This window comes from Lissotriton helveticus, chromosome 5_1 (genome assembly GCF_964261635.1).
Source record: "Lissotriton helveticus chromosome 5_1, aLisHel1.1, whole genome shotgun sequence".
Taxonomy (NCBI): domain Eukaryota; kingdom Metazoa; phylum Chordata; class Amphibia; order Caudata; family Salamandridae; genus Lissotriton; species Lissotriton helveticus.
Genome location: NC_136065.1, coordinates 539780582 through 539794821, shown reverse-complemented (window position 1 = coordinate 539794821; position 14240 = coordinate 539780582). Strand labels below are relative to the sequence as shown.

Genomic DNA, 14240 nt, shown 5'->3' with positions numbered 1-14240 from the left:
TGCAGTGGGAGTCGGTAAAGTGACTAAAAGGTGAACTTGTGCTATGTTCAAAATATATACATGCGACTGTAGGGGCAGTATGTTGTTACAAGTGGCACTCATAGTATGAGTGTCAAGAACCACAATAAAATGTTTTAAATCAGTCCAAATAAATCTTTGTCGATGTTTTGATCCATTAACACAATTATTTTGATTGCGATCATCATAAGGACAGAATAAGAACGATTGACACTTAAAAGTAAAAGAACCATGTATAAGATTCTGAAATGTTGTATATAGTCAACTCAGTGCCAATATAGGTACAACAAAACACCAAATATCCATATCAGGTAATTGGGATAAAGACACCCGCAAATGTGATTGTGTCACTCGCTGTCTCTTGTCTGGGACAATCTCAGCAAACTGAAGAATGACGGCAGTGAAACAAACTGTATTAAAAAAAACAGCTGTGCGCCGGCCCCATATGCAAACTGATTTAACATAATATACATAAGCCTACCCAAGGACACAACATCAAATTATGCATATTTTCCACAAACTTAGTGATATGACCATATTTGCTTTGGAATAGTGCAGTACTCTTATTGTGTGATGCACTGAGATCACTTTCAGGAATGCTTCATACATTCAAATGAAAAGTGCACACTATTATCTGTTATTGAGTCTCAGGAATACCATCAGAAACTAACACGTTTCTGAGGAAATTAGTGATCATTGTAGCAGTGATGCTATACACAGCTTTGCTCACTATCCAAAGGGAGCAGTTGTCAACATATCTTAGAATGTATTTTCCATGCATCTGGGAATTGTTAAGTGTCCCAATAATATCCCAAACAAATGTGTTTTATGGGTTGATGGATACTTTAGCAGGAGACAGCAGGGCTTTTCTGACAATTTTAGTTTTGTCACTTGCAGAGAAGTTGGCACAGTTCCTTGCTTTGCATTCAATCATAAAGCCGATTCCTGGGAACAGGTTTTGAGCCATAGCCTTAGTCGAATCACATAGCAGCAAGTTAGAACCTCATGATCCACCACTTGAGTAACTGCAGTAAGAAACTTGTAAGGTGCAGAAAGCAAAGGACACAATAGGTTATTTTCCCTTAGCCACAAATCACCTAGTTCTAACATCTTTAGTTACAAATGTCTTGCAATTATTGTGAACATTTCCCCTTAAGGGGCATTTGAGATGACATTGTTAAGCCCTTCAAAAGCTATGTTCCTAATTCCAAAAAAATTGGACCTTTAAGTGTTCTCGGTGGATTTGTTCGGACAGTAAAGTTCTTTAAAATGTGAACACACTTGGCTAGACCAAGAAAAGATTTGGCATCTTCTTTGTTGGTTGGGGTCAAAACATTCAACCAGGTTAATTGTGAGTGTACTACTATACTTGGCTAACAGGTGACCTAAATAACCAATGTATCCAACACCTCAACCTGACATTTCTTAATCCTCATAGTTAACCCCTGTCTCCTTCGACTTACTCAAATTCATTCTCAAGGTGGCACTGTATAACCTAGAAATTAAAATATAATTGTGGGATCACTGGACTTTCCTGAGATCTTCTGAGATATGCTTCATTATCCTCCAGAATACAGCTGTTGCAAAAGCCAAGCAAAATGGCATTTTGCAGAATCTGTATGCTCCAAAGGTGTGAAGGTGTGATAAAGAAGTTAAGGGATTGGGGCTCTAAATGTAGCTCTCCCATGCCTCCCTCTGCTCGAATTACCAGCCCCACAGGTAAAGGAGAGCTGTTTCCTCCAATATTTTTAAAACAGCTATAAATAACATATTCAAAGATATTATGATCTGCAATTTCCTTTTATTCATTCCGAATGCTACACTCACTGCTACTATTTGCATGTGCGAAATTTCAGAGGTCAGATGATGGCTCTGCTATTGAATTTATATTCCAGCCAATGCTACGGCGTTCAGGTATATCTTGGCTAATTTGTATTTTTGTTTTATCAAAAGAGATCGTAGGATGAAACGTCCCAGATCAAAGTGTCACTCATTGGAGCAAGCCGAAATGGTATTCTGAGCAAAGGTACAATATGATATTTTAAAACTGTTTCCGATAGTGCCAAAGAAAAGCTTTCCCTTATCTGTCAGCTTCATCTTAAATGGTAACAGCAGAAAAGGATGGCGTTGATAACATAGATATAATTCACTCCATAATCTTAAGGTACAGCTTCATAATGCACTTGAGCTGGAGCCATAAACAATACATCATCAGCTGTGCCTTTAGTCAATAGCCAGTTTTGAGCAACAAATAACACATCTCGGGCAGCGAAATTGATGGGATATATAATTCCTCAAATCTGTCACATGGCATTTTTTTCATGTATCACAAATACAGTGTCAGTCCTATTCTTAAGTATGTCCTTTGTCAATAGCGCTTTGAAGAAACTGCAAGGTTACACACACGCTTTACAAAACTCCAAAAATAAATAAATAGCAGACTGACTGACACTACAAACTCTCCTAATATCTTGCAAGAGGAAATTTAAATCCATGATCAATGTGCTTATATTCGCGGATCGAATTGGAAATCATTGTCGTAAAACCACTACTATATCACTTTTTCAAGATATTTTAACCTTACCATCTCAACGTTAAGGTCATTTTACGTCTGTCCCTGAGGGAGTGTTGCTTAACCAGTGAATTAAAAGATCTCGTCCTTTATATTTACTCACAACTGACCATGACGTCATATTGCATTGCCAGGCTCGTCTCTCCAGCACATGTAATAAAAAATGATTTGTGCTTACCTGTCTGTTTCATACCTGGATCACTTTCAGTGCTGTACTTAATCTTCTATCAATTAATAAAGACATTACTTTGCAAAAACCAGTCACTGCTGAATGTCAACGTGAAATGATGGCTCTGTGCATTACACATGTTTAATCTGCTAACATTGCTGGCAAAAGGTCAACATTAAGTACTTACATGGTGCTGTCACCCAGTTCTTCATAGAGATTATTGGCGGCACTGCTTGTTGGTTTCCCGGCTGGCAAGGCCATCTGGATCCTCGCTGTCTTTGCACACTCAGCTTGGCGCCTTCATAAAAATGAGAAGAAAATGTGTCAATAACATAACACGGCCGTTTTTCACACTGCCCGTTCTTTTCATTTTCTTACACCCTGACTCCAAGCATTGACCAGGTGAATAACAATTTCCCAATGTCCAATTAGCATTTATGTTTTTTTTTAGTTTTTTCATATAGCGCGAATCAGGCCTGAAGATATCAGGTTTCAGAGCGCTTTACATGAGCACTAGCTTTGTTGCAATGGACACATTCATTTGTGTTAGGCATTAGGTGATTTTGGGCCAGATGTATCAAGATACCCTTTAGCGATTCTCAAATAGCGATTTTTAAGGAATCGCTATTTGAGAATATCAAAATGGTATGTATTGTAAAAAATCGCTACTTTTTAGCGATTTCTTAAAATTCCTTCATTGCGATTAGCAAATTGCTAATCGCAATTAAGGAATAATTTCCCATTCATTTCTATGGGCCAGGAGGCCCATAGGAATGAATGTGAAATGATTCTCAATTTGCGATACGCAATTTGCTAATCGCAAATTGAGAGTAATTTCAAGGGTGCAAGGGTGTCTTAAGGACACCCTGCTGCACCCCTGAAATTGACATGTGTGCGCATATGGCGTGCATACATGCCCTAAGGACATGTATGAGCGTCACATGCCACCTTTACGAATTGCAAAAAGTGCATTCGTAAAAGAATTACAAGTTGGTGGTAATTTGCGATTTCTTAGAGTGAAATCGCAAAACTTTCTTCTTTCTTACATACCATTTAAGTAATCGCTTTTTGCAATTCCTTAAATGGCAGCGCAAAATTAAGGAATCACAAATTTTGTGATTCCTTAATTTTGCGATGCGATTTTTTTTAATACATCGCATTTCCCGTTTTTTTTGTTGCAAACGCTGCTATTTTGCGATTCGCAGCGTTTGTGACAAAAAAACGCTTGATACATCTGGCCCTAAGTGATTTACTGAGAATCACAGGATGTTGAGCGTCGTTGCCGAGACTGGAATGCAGTTCCCCAGATTCGAAGTCGACCGCTCTAGCCATAATGCTACATCCTCTCCCCAAATTTTTTTAAGTTTTGCCCCTGGGATAGACATTATTTGGTGCCCATTAGAGCAGAATGCATCTATCAATACATAGGACATCAAGTGCAATTCAAGGAGTGTGAAGATCACAATATGGACGACAGTTACCCTGACACTAGAGAGACATTCAACATGCAAAATGCTGGAAAAAATCACATGCTGTCAATGATAAAGTAGCATGTTTCTAGTTTTCAGTTCGGTAAACATTCTCCTTGATGAATTACCTTACTCGAGGAGTTAGTGTAATGCCTTATATTTTAGCATAAGCTATTACAGGACGAACACCAAAATTACAGTGTGAGCCACCATTAATAAGATGGTCAGTGTCCGTAAGTCCCTCGTTCTGAAAATATTGTATTCATATTACTTTCCGTACAACTGCTTTGCTGTACAGATGGAAAATAGGGATGTAGAATTACCCTATGAATGTACTCATGCCATTTCCAAAATGATTTCAATTGTATTATGTAATTGCCTGTTTAGTATACATATTGCTGATTTTATTTTAAATTTCTGTAAATATTTTTGAGGTTGTGGGCTACAGAAACAATAAAAGTCTTTAAAACTTTACAGTGTGATAAAGATCCAAAGACACGCCGTGCACAAGCATTCAACACACAGAATATAAACTTCTGGCTCAGTTTGAAGTAAGATGTTGCAAAATGTGCATTACGCTATGCAGTTAATAGAAGGTTCACAAATGATTCTGTACTTACTCCTTAAACCTGTTTTTGCCAGCAAAAAAGAAAGAATGAAACAGTTAATGTTATCATAACAAATGTAGTGCATTTAGAAGTCATACTGTAAATGAGTTTATTTAACTTTCAAATTCCAATTATCATTGTGAAGAAATGTAAAAAAAAAAAGCTTGTTTCAATTAATAAAGCCTACCTAATCAGCTATGTTTGGTATTTACACGGATCCTACAAGCTGCTTTAAGATATATTGGTGCGTGAATATGTTTCATGGTAGAAACAGAAATGCAAAAACTCTACATGGAAGTGAGACATCAAATCCTGGATAAATGATGTTTTAAAACGTTGATATAAAAATTAACTAATCTCTGTATAATTGGTTTTGAGGTTTAACCTACTGAGAGAATTGTGCTTCCCAGCATGGACTAATTTACTTCTTGATTGCTAAATACAGCAGAAACTGACATTGGAAGGGTCAGTCTTTCTGTATTGATTTTGTAATAATTTTGCACAACTGGATCTTGGTTTGCATCCAAAAGATTTCATAACGTTTATTCCGAATATATAAACGAACAATGCTACTTGGCTAGTTTCCACCAAAAAAAGACCCATGGTAGTGCTTAAATAATGCTGGCGGCGGGCCCCTACATTCTTTTTGGTTAAGCATTACTTATTTGTTTTATTTTCAGAGTTTGCCTTAAAGCAAAAGAGAGAAAAGCAGGCAGGGGACAAAGAAGTATGAACAGTAAGACAGGAAAACAGTGGTAAAAGGAAAAATCAGGGATGGAAAAGAACCTGCAAGAGCAGAAAGTGACTGAAAGTGTAGGGTTGTGGAAAGAGGCATGAAGTGATATTAACACAAGACAGCCTTGAGTTTTTGAAAGACGCTTTATAGCTTGGTAATGAACAAGTTTATATTGAAGCTGGAGAAGTGTGGATTAATAACACTGGAGATTACAGATCATATTTTAAAGACATTTTTTACATCACTGACATATATTTTGTCTTGATTTTCATAGTTTTATGTCACATTTAAGCCACAATCATTAATTTGATAAGCTACTGCAATTCCCCACACTATTTTAGAAATCCATTAATATTAAAGAAGCAAATGCCATCTGGATATGTGCTGATGGCAAGGAGAACAATAGATGGTTTGCGCTTCTCCATTAAACTTAGGCTGACATGTCCCCTTTACCAGATGTACGAGAAGAACACCTGCTCGTAAGGTGCAGATCTCACTGCAAAGGCAGCAGCAGGGTTCACCAATAGGTTTCCTATAGGGGTCCTATAGGGGTCAGGAGAGGCACAACACAGAACCACTTGCCACTGTTTTCCGGACTCAGTTAAATAACTGTGTGTGCCATGGCGATCCAGTATTCAGTCTGGCAAATGGATCTCCATCAAGTCTACTGAAGGCCCATTCAGGTACTGCCTTAGGGGCAAATTATGAGTCTGGCAGTCCGTGGACCAGCAGACTCGAGGAGGCACAACAGTCTTCCAACCACCCTATTACAACTAGGGTGGTTGGGCTGCCCACAGACCACCTCAACCGCCAGGGATCAGATATCCCTGTCAGTCGTGTGGTGATCTTGAGGCCACAATATGCTTGGCGCTACTGCCGTGGTCCCACCAAACATATTATGAGTTTCCTCTCCACCTCAGTTTTCATAGCGGTTCCACAACCATTAAAACCGTGGCAAAGAGGAAACAAAGGGAAAACAAAGGGAACCCTTATTCATCTGAGCCTGGAGATGCATGAAGGGGGGCACATGTTTTGCCCCCCTGCATGCATACACTACAGAACCTACATGGCATGGACTGCAGCTGTCCATGCCGTGCAGGTCTTGATTTTGACGTTCCCATTGTGGTGCCTATTTCATAGGCACCGCCGTGGAAACAACAAATAACCGCCTGTCAGAACAGGAGAAAACTTCTAATCTGGCGGGCAGTTCATCCACGGGTTTGACTGTGCGGGATCTTGCTAGTCCCGCTCGCGCACCCGCAAACTCGTAATCAAACTCTTAGCCTCCTGATCTCCCTACAAGCCACTGTCAAATTGTGTAACATTATCATGTACGACCACCATTTCTTATGAGGTTTCATCACATATGTTCGGACAGTAAAACCAGAGTGTCTAAATAAACAGTGTGAATTCCAGATGTGGTTAGCAACTGGGTGCTTGAAAGTGGTAAATAGGGAGGTGGAATAACAGATTTCATTTTATTATATAAAGATGATTTTTTTTATTAAGTTCCATTTCTTCGTACTATAAACCACATTAAGGGAATTCAAAGTTTTCCATTAGTTAGCCTATGCTATAAAAAATAATTTCAGAAGAAGGATGTGCTTTTTTAACGAAAAAAATCATAGTGTTTTTTGAGAGGCATGTGTGTTCAATAATCTTATTAGAGAAGAGTCTCGATTGGCACTTTTAGTCGGGAGCCCCTCGAATTTCTATGGGGCCCATCTATATAGTTTCACTGCAGAACGTGACCTGTTTTTTCAACTTGTAAGTTGTTTGATCTTCTTATCATAAAACATAGTATTATTTCCCAACCATATAAAACAGTTTAAAAGTAGCTCCATAAAGTCATAGATAATATTTTTGCATGGCAGCCTGGGGTGATCAACTTACATTTTCTGCAAAACGTGCTTTCTACTAAGTAAATGGAACTTCAGATCATCCATGTCTCGCAGCAACATTCTCGATCTCATTAAAACAACCTCTTTTATAGAACGCTGACATTTAAAAAAGATAAAGCAGCTCGTTTTTTTCCCTTTCTTATAGCAGAGAGAACAGAAGCTAAATGTGTTATCCATGGGCAAAATATAAAAAGGATAAACAGATGGAGGTTTCATATCAGGGCAGCGGAATGCCTTCAAATACAATTAGTTGGCATCGTCCTGTCTAACGTACCCACACTACTTTATTCAAATCAGATTTGTTCCTTCTTTGCAAAATATATCTAGTCTTGGTGCATTTGGTAATGGGGATTAGTCTGTCAGGAAGTAGAAAGTGATTGCTGAAATTTTGACTCGTTTTATCCTCTCGTGGTTCTGTTTTTACCTGTTCTCATTTGGAACATCTTCTCTCATTCTGAAATGCACCATACATTGTTAGGGAGGATGAATGTGCCCGAAGCCTTCACAGATCTCGGAATCAACATCCAAACTGGTCCCACTTAGTCAGTTTTTTGAATGAGCGAGCAAGTAACTAAAAATGTTAGTGAATGATTGAGGTAATTAATTATAGAGAAAGCGAGTGGATGACTGAGAGCATAAGTGAGTGTGCAAGTTAGTTTATGAATGGATGAATGGCTAAATGAAAGAATTAATTAATTGAGAAAGAAATGAGCAGTAGCGGTGGGTGGTGGAAGTGCTGAGGGGCAGTGACGTGGGGCGGGGGAGGGGTAGGATGAGGGTAGTAAACTACGTATTACGGCCAAATACAGGTAAGTAAACATATAAATAAATCAAACGAATTTTGTTGCGCGCAACAAAATTCATTTTATTTATTTATATGTTTACTTACCTGTATTTGGCCGTAATCTGTAGTTTACTACCCACCCTCACCCCACGTCACCACCCGGTAGCACTCACACCACCGTCCACTACTGGAACTGAGTGAGGGACTCTGGTTGCAACTGAGCAAGTGAATTGGTGAAGAAGTGGGTCATTAAATGAGAAACTGAGTAAATTCGAAATTGACTGTGTTTGTTAATGAATGAGTGAGTGGTAATATTTCTGTAACACACAGCTAAAAACAAGGAAATTATGTCCAGATAAGCGAAGTGGTTTAGCAGTGACAAACTCTGCAAATCGGTAAATGTCTGGCTTTGCCAAAGCTGACTCACTTACTCATATCCACAAAAACATTTTGTGAGTTGGAAACATTTGTTGACTGTTAAAATTAATTCTGCTGCTCATACCAAATTGCAATTTGGAAGGGGGTTGTTGTGAGTGTTCCTTCCAAAGTGTGATTCGGTATGATATGTATCAATGGTTTGCCACTGTATATGCAGTCACAAATCATTGACCTGTTACCGACTTCCTGGGTGGAAATTGATTAACAAAGGGGAAGGATGCCTTCCCCTTTAAGAGTTGTGGTGACAGCTTCAGTGGGGGAGGTATAAATCGAAGGTTTCCTTAACTAAAAACTGTCTTTTTAAGCAGCTTGCTTCCTTTCAGGTACGAGAGCTGCATACAAAAGTTTTCCATTTGGAAAACCATCTCTGAGTGTAGATCATTGAAGGGAATCACAAATTGAGCAGGTCATTCTGCAACCCTCTGCTCTTCCTTATTTTGTGAACTGACCTATTAGTACATTAGTCATTTCGTAAAACAAAATATTGGCTGCAAAAAGCCAGTGCAACATTTGTTACTACTTTTTGTAACCAGTTTGTTTGTACGTCTAACCCTTAATTCTTCACTATGAAACATTTGCTTGAATAATCCACAAACACATTAGAAAAATACTTACTGTCTGTAGCTGACCATCACTATTAATATAGCAGGCATGCAGCAGAGGATGATTATTACTGCCAGAGCAAGTAATGCACCCTCTGTGTATCCGACAGCCTGGGCCTGTTTCTTTACATTGGCCACCACATCTGGGGTGCGAATTTCAAGAATGCGTCCTCCGGATCCTATGTAATCTTGAAACTGTTTGTTGATGTCTAGCACTTTGCCATCCAAGAACCTTTATCGGGAGAAACAATAAGAATAAAAAAAAATAGTGTCCAAAGCAAAGTCAACATAATGAAATTACACAAGGGCAGAACAAAACGAATGTTTTAAAATCTAAACAATCAGTGGTCATTATATTAAATGCCAGAAGCAAATTACAATGTATTAAATTCACTGAAAAGCAAACTATAATGTAATAACAATACTAACATGGAGTTAAATAACAAATGAATCAACATAGAACATTGAAAAAATGCATATGCTTCGCAAAGTAACGCTGTAACTAATATATGTGTTCCCTAAAGAGGGTGTTTGAGATTGTGTTTATTAGTTTTGAAGTTAATGTAAAATAGTGCTGGAAGATTTTTCTCAACAGTGATTTTAATTGGTAGGGTCATTATTGCCAAAAAATGCAGTTTGCCTCAAAAACATGAAAGCCATACATTTGAAAGAAAATGTTAGCAACACTTGTTTAAAAAAATTAATTTAGGAAAAAATTATTAACATGTTAAAATCTGCCCCAAATGCACTGTAGTTACACTAACAAATCAACTAAAGAAAGACAGCTTGCTTGTTAAATAATTCTTCTGCTCTGAAATGAAGACTGAAGTCCATGCCACACAGGGACTGGTGTGCATGCACACGGGGGCACAGCATGTGCCCTTCTGTATGCACCCAAGGGCCCAGAGGCAAAGAGGGCTTGAAGGGACCCCTTTGTTTCCTCTCCGTCATGGTTTTCATGGTGGAGGAACTGCTATGAAAAATGTTGCTAGGAGTAAACTCGTAATACGCTTGACATGACCCCAGCTGTCACACCAGGCATAATACGGCCTCAAGACTGCCACGCTACCGCCCGGGATCTATGATCCCGGGTGGTTGTGGCAGTGCAAATGGTGCCAACTTGTAGTGGGGCGGTCAGACCGCCAGTCCGGCAGTGGCTGGACCACCACCGCTGCGCCCTGTCTGGCAGTTCTCTTAATCAGGCCATTCGTTACTTTTATGGAACTTAAAATTCTCCAGTTGGACGGGGCAGGAGGCTGTAGGCAGTGAGAATTCCAGAAGGCCAGATACTTCTTTGGTGAAGGACCATTGAATTGGATTTGCAGTTGCAGAGAAAAATGTAGCAGAAGCAGCTGTGTAGTCAGGCCGACCAGCACTGAACCTCTGGAGTATTGATGGGCAGGTGACTCCAAGTCTTCCCTTTGTTCTCAGAACAGATTTTAGCTAAAAATTGTTTAAGTTGCATGTTTTGAAATTTTGCTATCTGGGTACATTTAGCACCACCACCGAGGATCCAGGTCTACAGGGACCCACTTGGGTGCTAGGTCTCACTCAGGCTAAGTCCGGGTGCAGGTTCAAGATTGTGGAGCCTGTTATGGCCCTGTGGCTCTGAACAGGAGATCCACAAACTAACCCCTGGAGTCACTCTGGTAGTTCTGGGTGCAGGTGGAGAATCAAGGCTCAAGCAGCAGGGCAGGCTTCTGAGGGTTTAACGTTGGCTCCAGGCAGGGAAGCAGTCCATCCAAGAGTAGCAAAGCAGGCTTGTGGAGTACACATATCACAGCACAAGACAGTCAAGTCTAGAACTGAAGAGTGAATGAATGAATGAACAAATGAAAATGACTTGTAAAGTGCAACAATTGCCAAAAGGTGTCAAGGTGCTGATAGCAGTTAGTCTTCGGAAGGAGAGAAATAAGAAAGAGGTGACTAATGTCCACTACAGAGTGAACAGCCAGGTGTTTAAGGCCTTATGAAATAAGATTTGGGATTGGAGAGTGGAAATAGATAGCGAGTACCACAATATGGATGCCGCCATTGAAAACACTCTGCCTCACTATCTTGATTTACTATACCTAGGAATAATTAAGAGAGTTTTACCTGATGATTGAAGCTGCCAGGAGGGAAAGGAGCACTAAGATAGATTCCTGAGTTGTTTAGGGCCTCTGTTGTCAGGAGCATTGTGTACCAAGCAAAAATTAAAGGCAATTCTCTTGTTCACAGAGAGCCGGGTAAGTTTCCAAATCCCTTCAGAGACAGACTGTGATTTAGGGATGTCAAGAATAAGTCTGGCTGCTGTATTCTGGACTCGTTGCAGTTTGGCAAGGACAGTCTTATTAGTGCAGAGGTAGAGGGCATTGCAGCAGTCTAGTCTGGACTTAACAAGTGCCAAAGCCACTTGCTTCATGCCTGAAGAGGAAATAAGGGAAACACATTCCTCAGGGATTTAATCATCCAAAAACAAGTAGAGACTGTACTATTTATCTGTAAATCAATAAATAGACTTATATCAACCTGTACTCCAAGATTTTTAGCAAAGTCCGTTGGAGTTTGTATGGCCCCCAGCCTTTCAGGCCACCACAGATTGGACCACATGAAGGGTTGCCCACCAAAGATAAAACCCGCTGTCTTATCCCCATGCAGTTGTAGGTACTGTCTCTCCATACATGTGGCCACTGCCTACATACAATTTTTAAAACTGGAGTCAGTTGCATTGATGGCACTCAAGATAGACACAATGATTTGGGTGTCATCAGCATAGGACAGAACTTGGAGCAAAAACCATCTGATAAGTTTTGCTAGTGGGGATACATACAAGTTGTATAGCGTAGGGCGCAAAGAAGAACCCTGAGGCACCCCACAAGACAGCATTATGGAATCCAAGTGAATCTGCTCCACTGTTACTATCTGTGATCTGTCACTTAGAAACGATGCCAGGAAGTGTCATGTCTGTGACCTCAGCTGCTGGAGCTGCTCTGCAAGCAGAGTCGGGGAGATGGTATTGAAAGCCACAGATAGGTCCAAAAGACCAGAACTGCAGCCTCCCTGGCATCCACCATGGAACGGATGTCATTGACTGCAGATACTAGTGCCATCTCAGTCTCATGGTTACTCCTAATCCAAAATGAGAAGCGTCTAGAAGTTGGAACTGTTCAAGGTAGTTCAAAATCTGGGAGTTCAGATGTTTCTCAAGGATTTTAGTGGGTACAGGCAGCAGGGAGATAGGGTGGGAGTTTTTTTGGTCCTGCGGGATCCAAATTGGTCTTTTTGAGCAGCTGCTTGACTACCGCCTTCATCCATATTAGAGGAAGACATCCAGATTCAATGACTTTATTAATGGTTTCCGTAAGAAGGGGAACTATACTCTTTGCTCCAAATGTCAGAATATCAGGGGGGCAAAGTAAAAGGCGATAGGCTTGCTGAGGGAATATCTCAAATAGACAGATTCCATTGAAGGTCAAATGCTGCCTGAGATGCTACATTAAAAGAATTAGAAAGATTATAGTTGTGGAGCTCCAGCTATTTGTATATATCCACCACTTTGGAATAGAAGAATTTGGCCATTCGGTCGCAAACGTCTTGGGAATTCTCTGTATGCAATGGCGCTGAAGGGACAGATAAGAGATTAATTAGCTTAAAACGATCTTTAGTGGATTTGGCTGAGACAAGTTAATTGGTGCAGAACCGCTATTTTTCTTCCTTGATGACTGCTTCATATTCAGCCAGCATAGCCTAGTAGGCAATTTTTTCGGAATGGAGGTAAGATTTCCACCATTCTCATTCCTGGAGATGACAAGCCTGTCTAAGTAGCCTAAGTCTTTCTGAAAACTATGGTGCTGTGGGCGTCTTTCTTCTTAAGTGGGTTACCTTGAGTGGGTCCACAATATCAATGGATACCGTGATCCATGAATAAAGTTCTGTGGCCGCTCGTTTGCATCCTCATGAACTGTTCATTTGAAGCTGTTCAAGGTATGGGATAATTTTTCTGCTTTGAGCCCTTTGCAGTTCCTTTTAGGAAGAGAATGTGTACTATCAGTAGGAGAACTATGAAAAGAGGGCTGGGAAAAAGAGGAGAGAACAGCAACATTTTCAGTCCAAGTGACGGGAAGACGGCTAGCTACTTTACGTCGGGCATCATTGGTGAAAATACCATCCAAGATGTGGCCAGGTTTATGAGTAGAAGACGCGACTATTTAGAACAGTCCACAGCAGGACATTACTTCTTTAAAAGCCAGAGGGTCCTTATATATGTCTCTCTCCAGATGGAAATTAAAATCTCCGGGCACAGTGAGATTATGTTTACCCAGAACAAGTTCTAGGGAGTGCGCAAACTTGGACATAAAGGTCGACCTGGAACCTGGTGGCCTATAGACAAGGATGGCGGAAAAAGATCCATTAGGGCCAATTTTTAAATAGAAAAATAGTGCTTCACAAAGATCAGAGTCATGAACTGGAATAAAGTTGCAGGCATTCTCACTTTTGTATGCCACTGCTAGCCCACCCCCTATTCCATAGACTCTATTGTGTCGCTCAATAAGGTAGCCTGGAGGAACAGCATCAACCAGGTTGGGACCAGAGCAGTTTTTGGCCCAGGTCTCTGTAACAAAGACCCAGATAGACTTTCGGGTAGTAATAAACTCTGCTGCTTCTACTTTGTTTTTAATAAGGGAATGAACATTGATCAGGAATCCCAATAGGCTTCCTGCAGTATACGTAGTCCGTGCCTCAGAAGGGGATGGCAAAGCCAATTCCTGAGCCGAAGTGTGGGAAGTTGTAAAGGGGTTAAACTGAAAAGGACATGAGAGGCAGCAATTTGTCTTGTTCTAGTGAGGGTGCAGAAGTCCAGAAGAGAAGAGCAAGATTTAAAAATCTAGTTACTGGTATAGGCCAGCCCGGGGCCTCTTTGCTTGAAAAAGGACCAGAGGTTCTGACACGAGGCAAAATAC

General features: G+C 40.3%; 1 protein-coding gene across 1 annotated transcript in view; it reads right to left on the bottom strand.

Moving 5' to 3' along the window:
* Positions 1-14240, bottom strand: part of PCDH15 (protocadherin related 15) — a 2579312-nt gene that overhangs the window by 205894 nt on the left and 2359178 nt on the right. The window contains exons 30-31 of the mRNA XM_078642873.1: positions 9311-9529; positions 2947-3057 (exon numbers count right to left, since the gene is read on the bottom strand). Of these exons, the coding sequence (XP_078498999.1) occupies positions 2947-3057; positions 9311-9529 (330 nt within the window). The remainder of the gene's footprint in view (positions 1-2946; positions 3058-9310; positions 9530-14240) is intronic.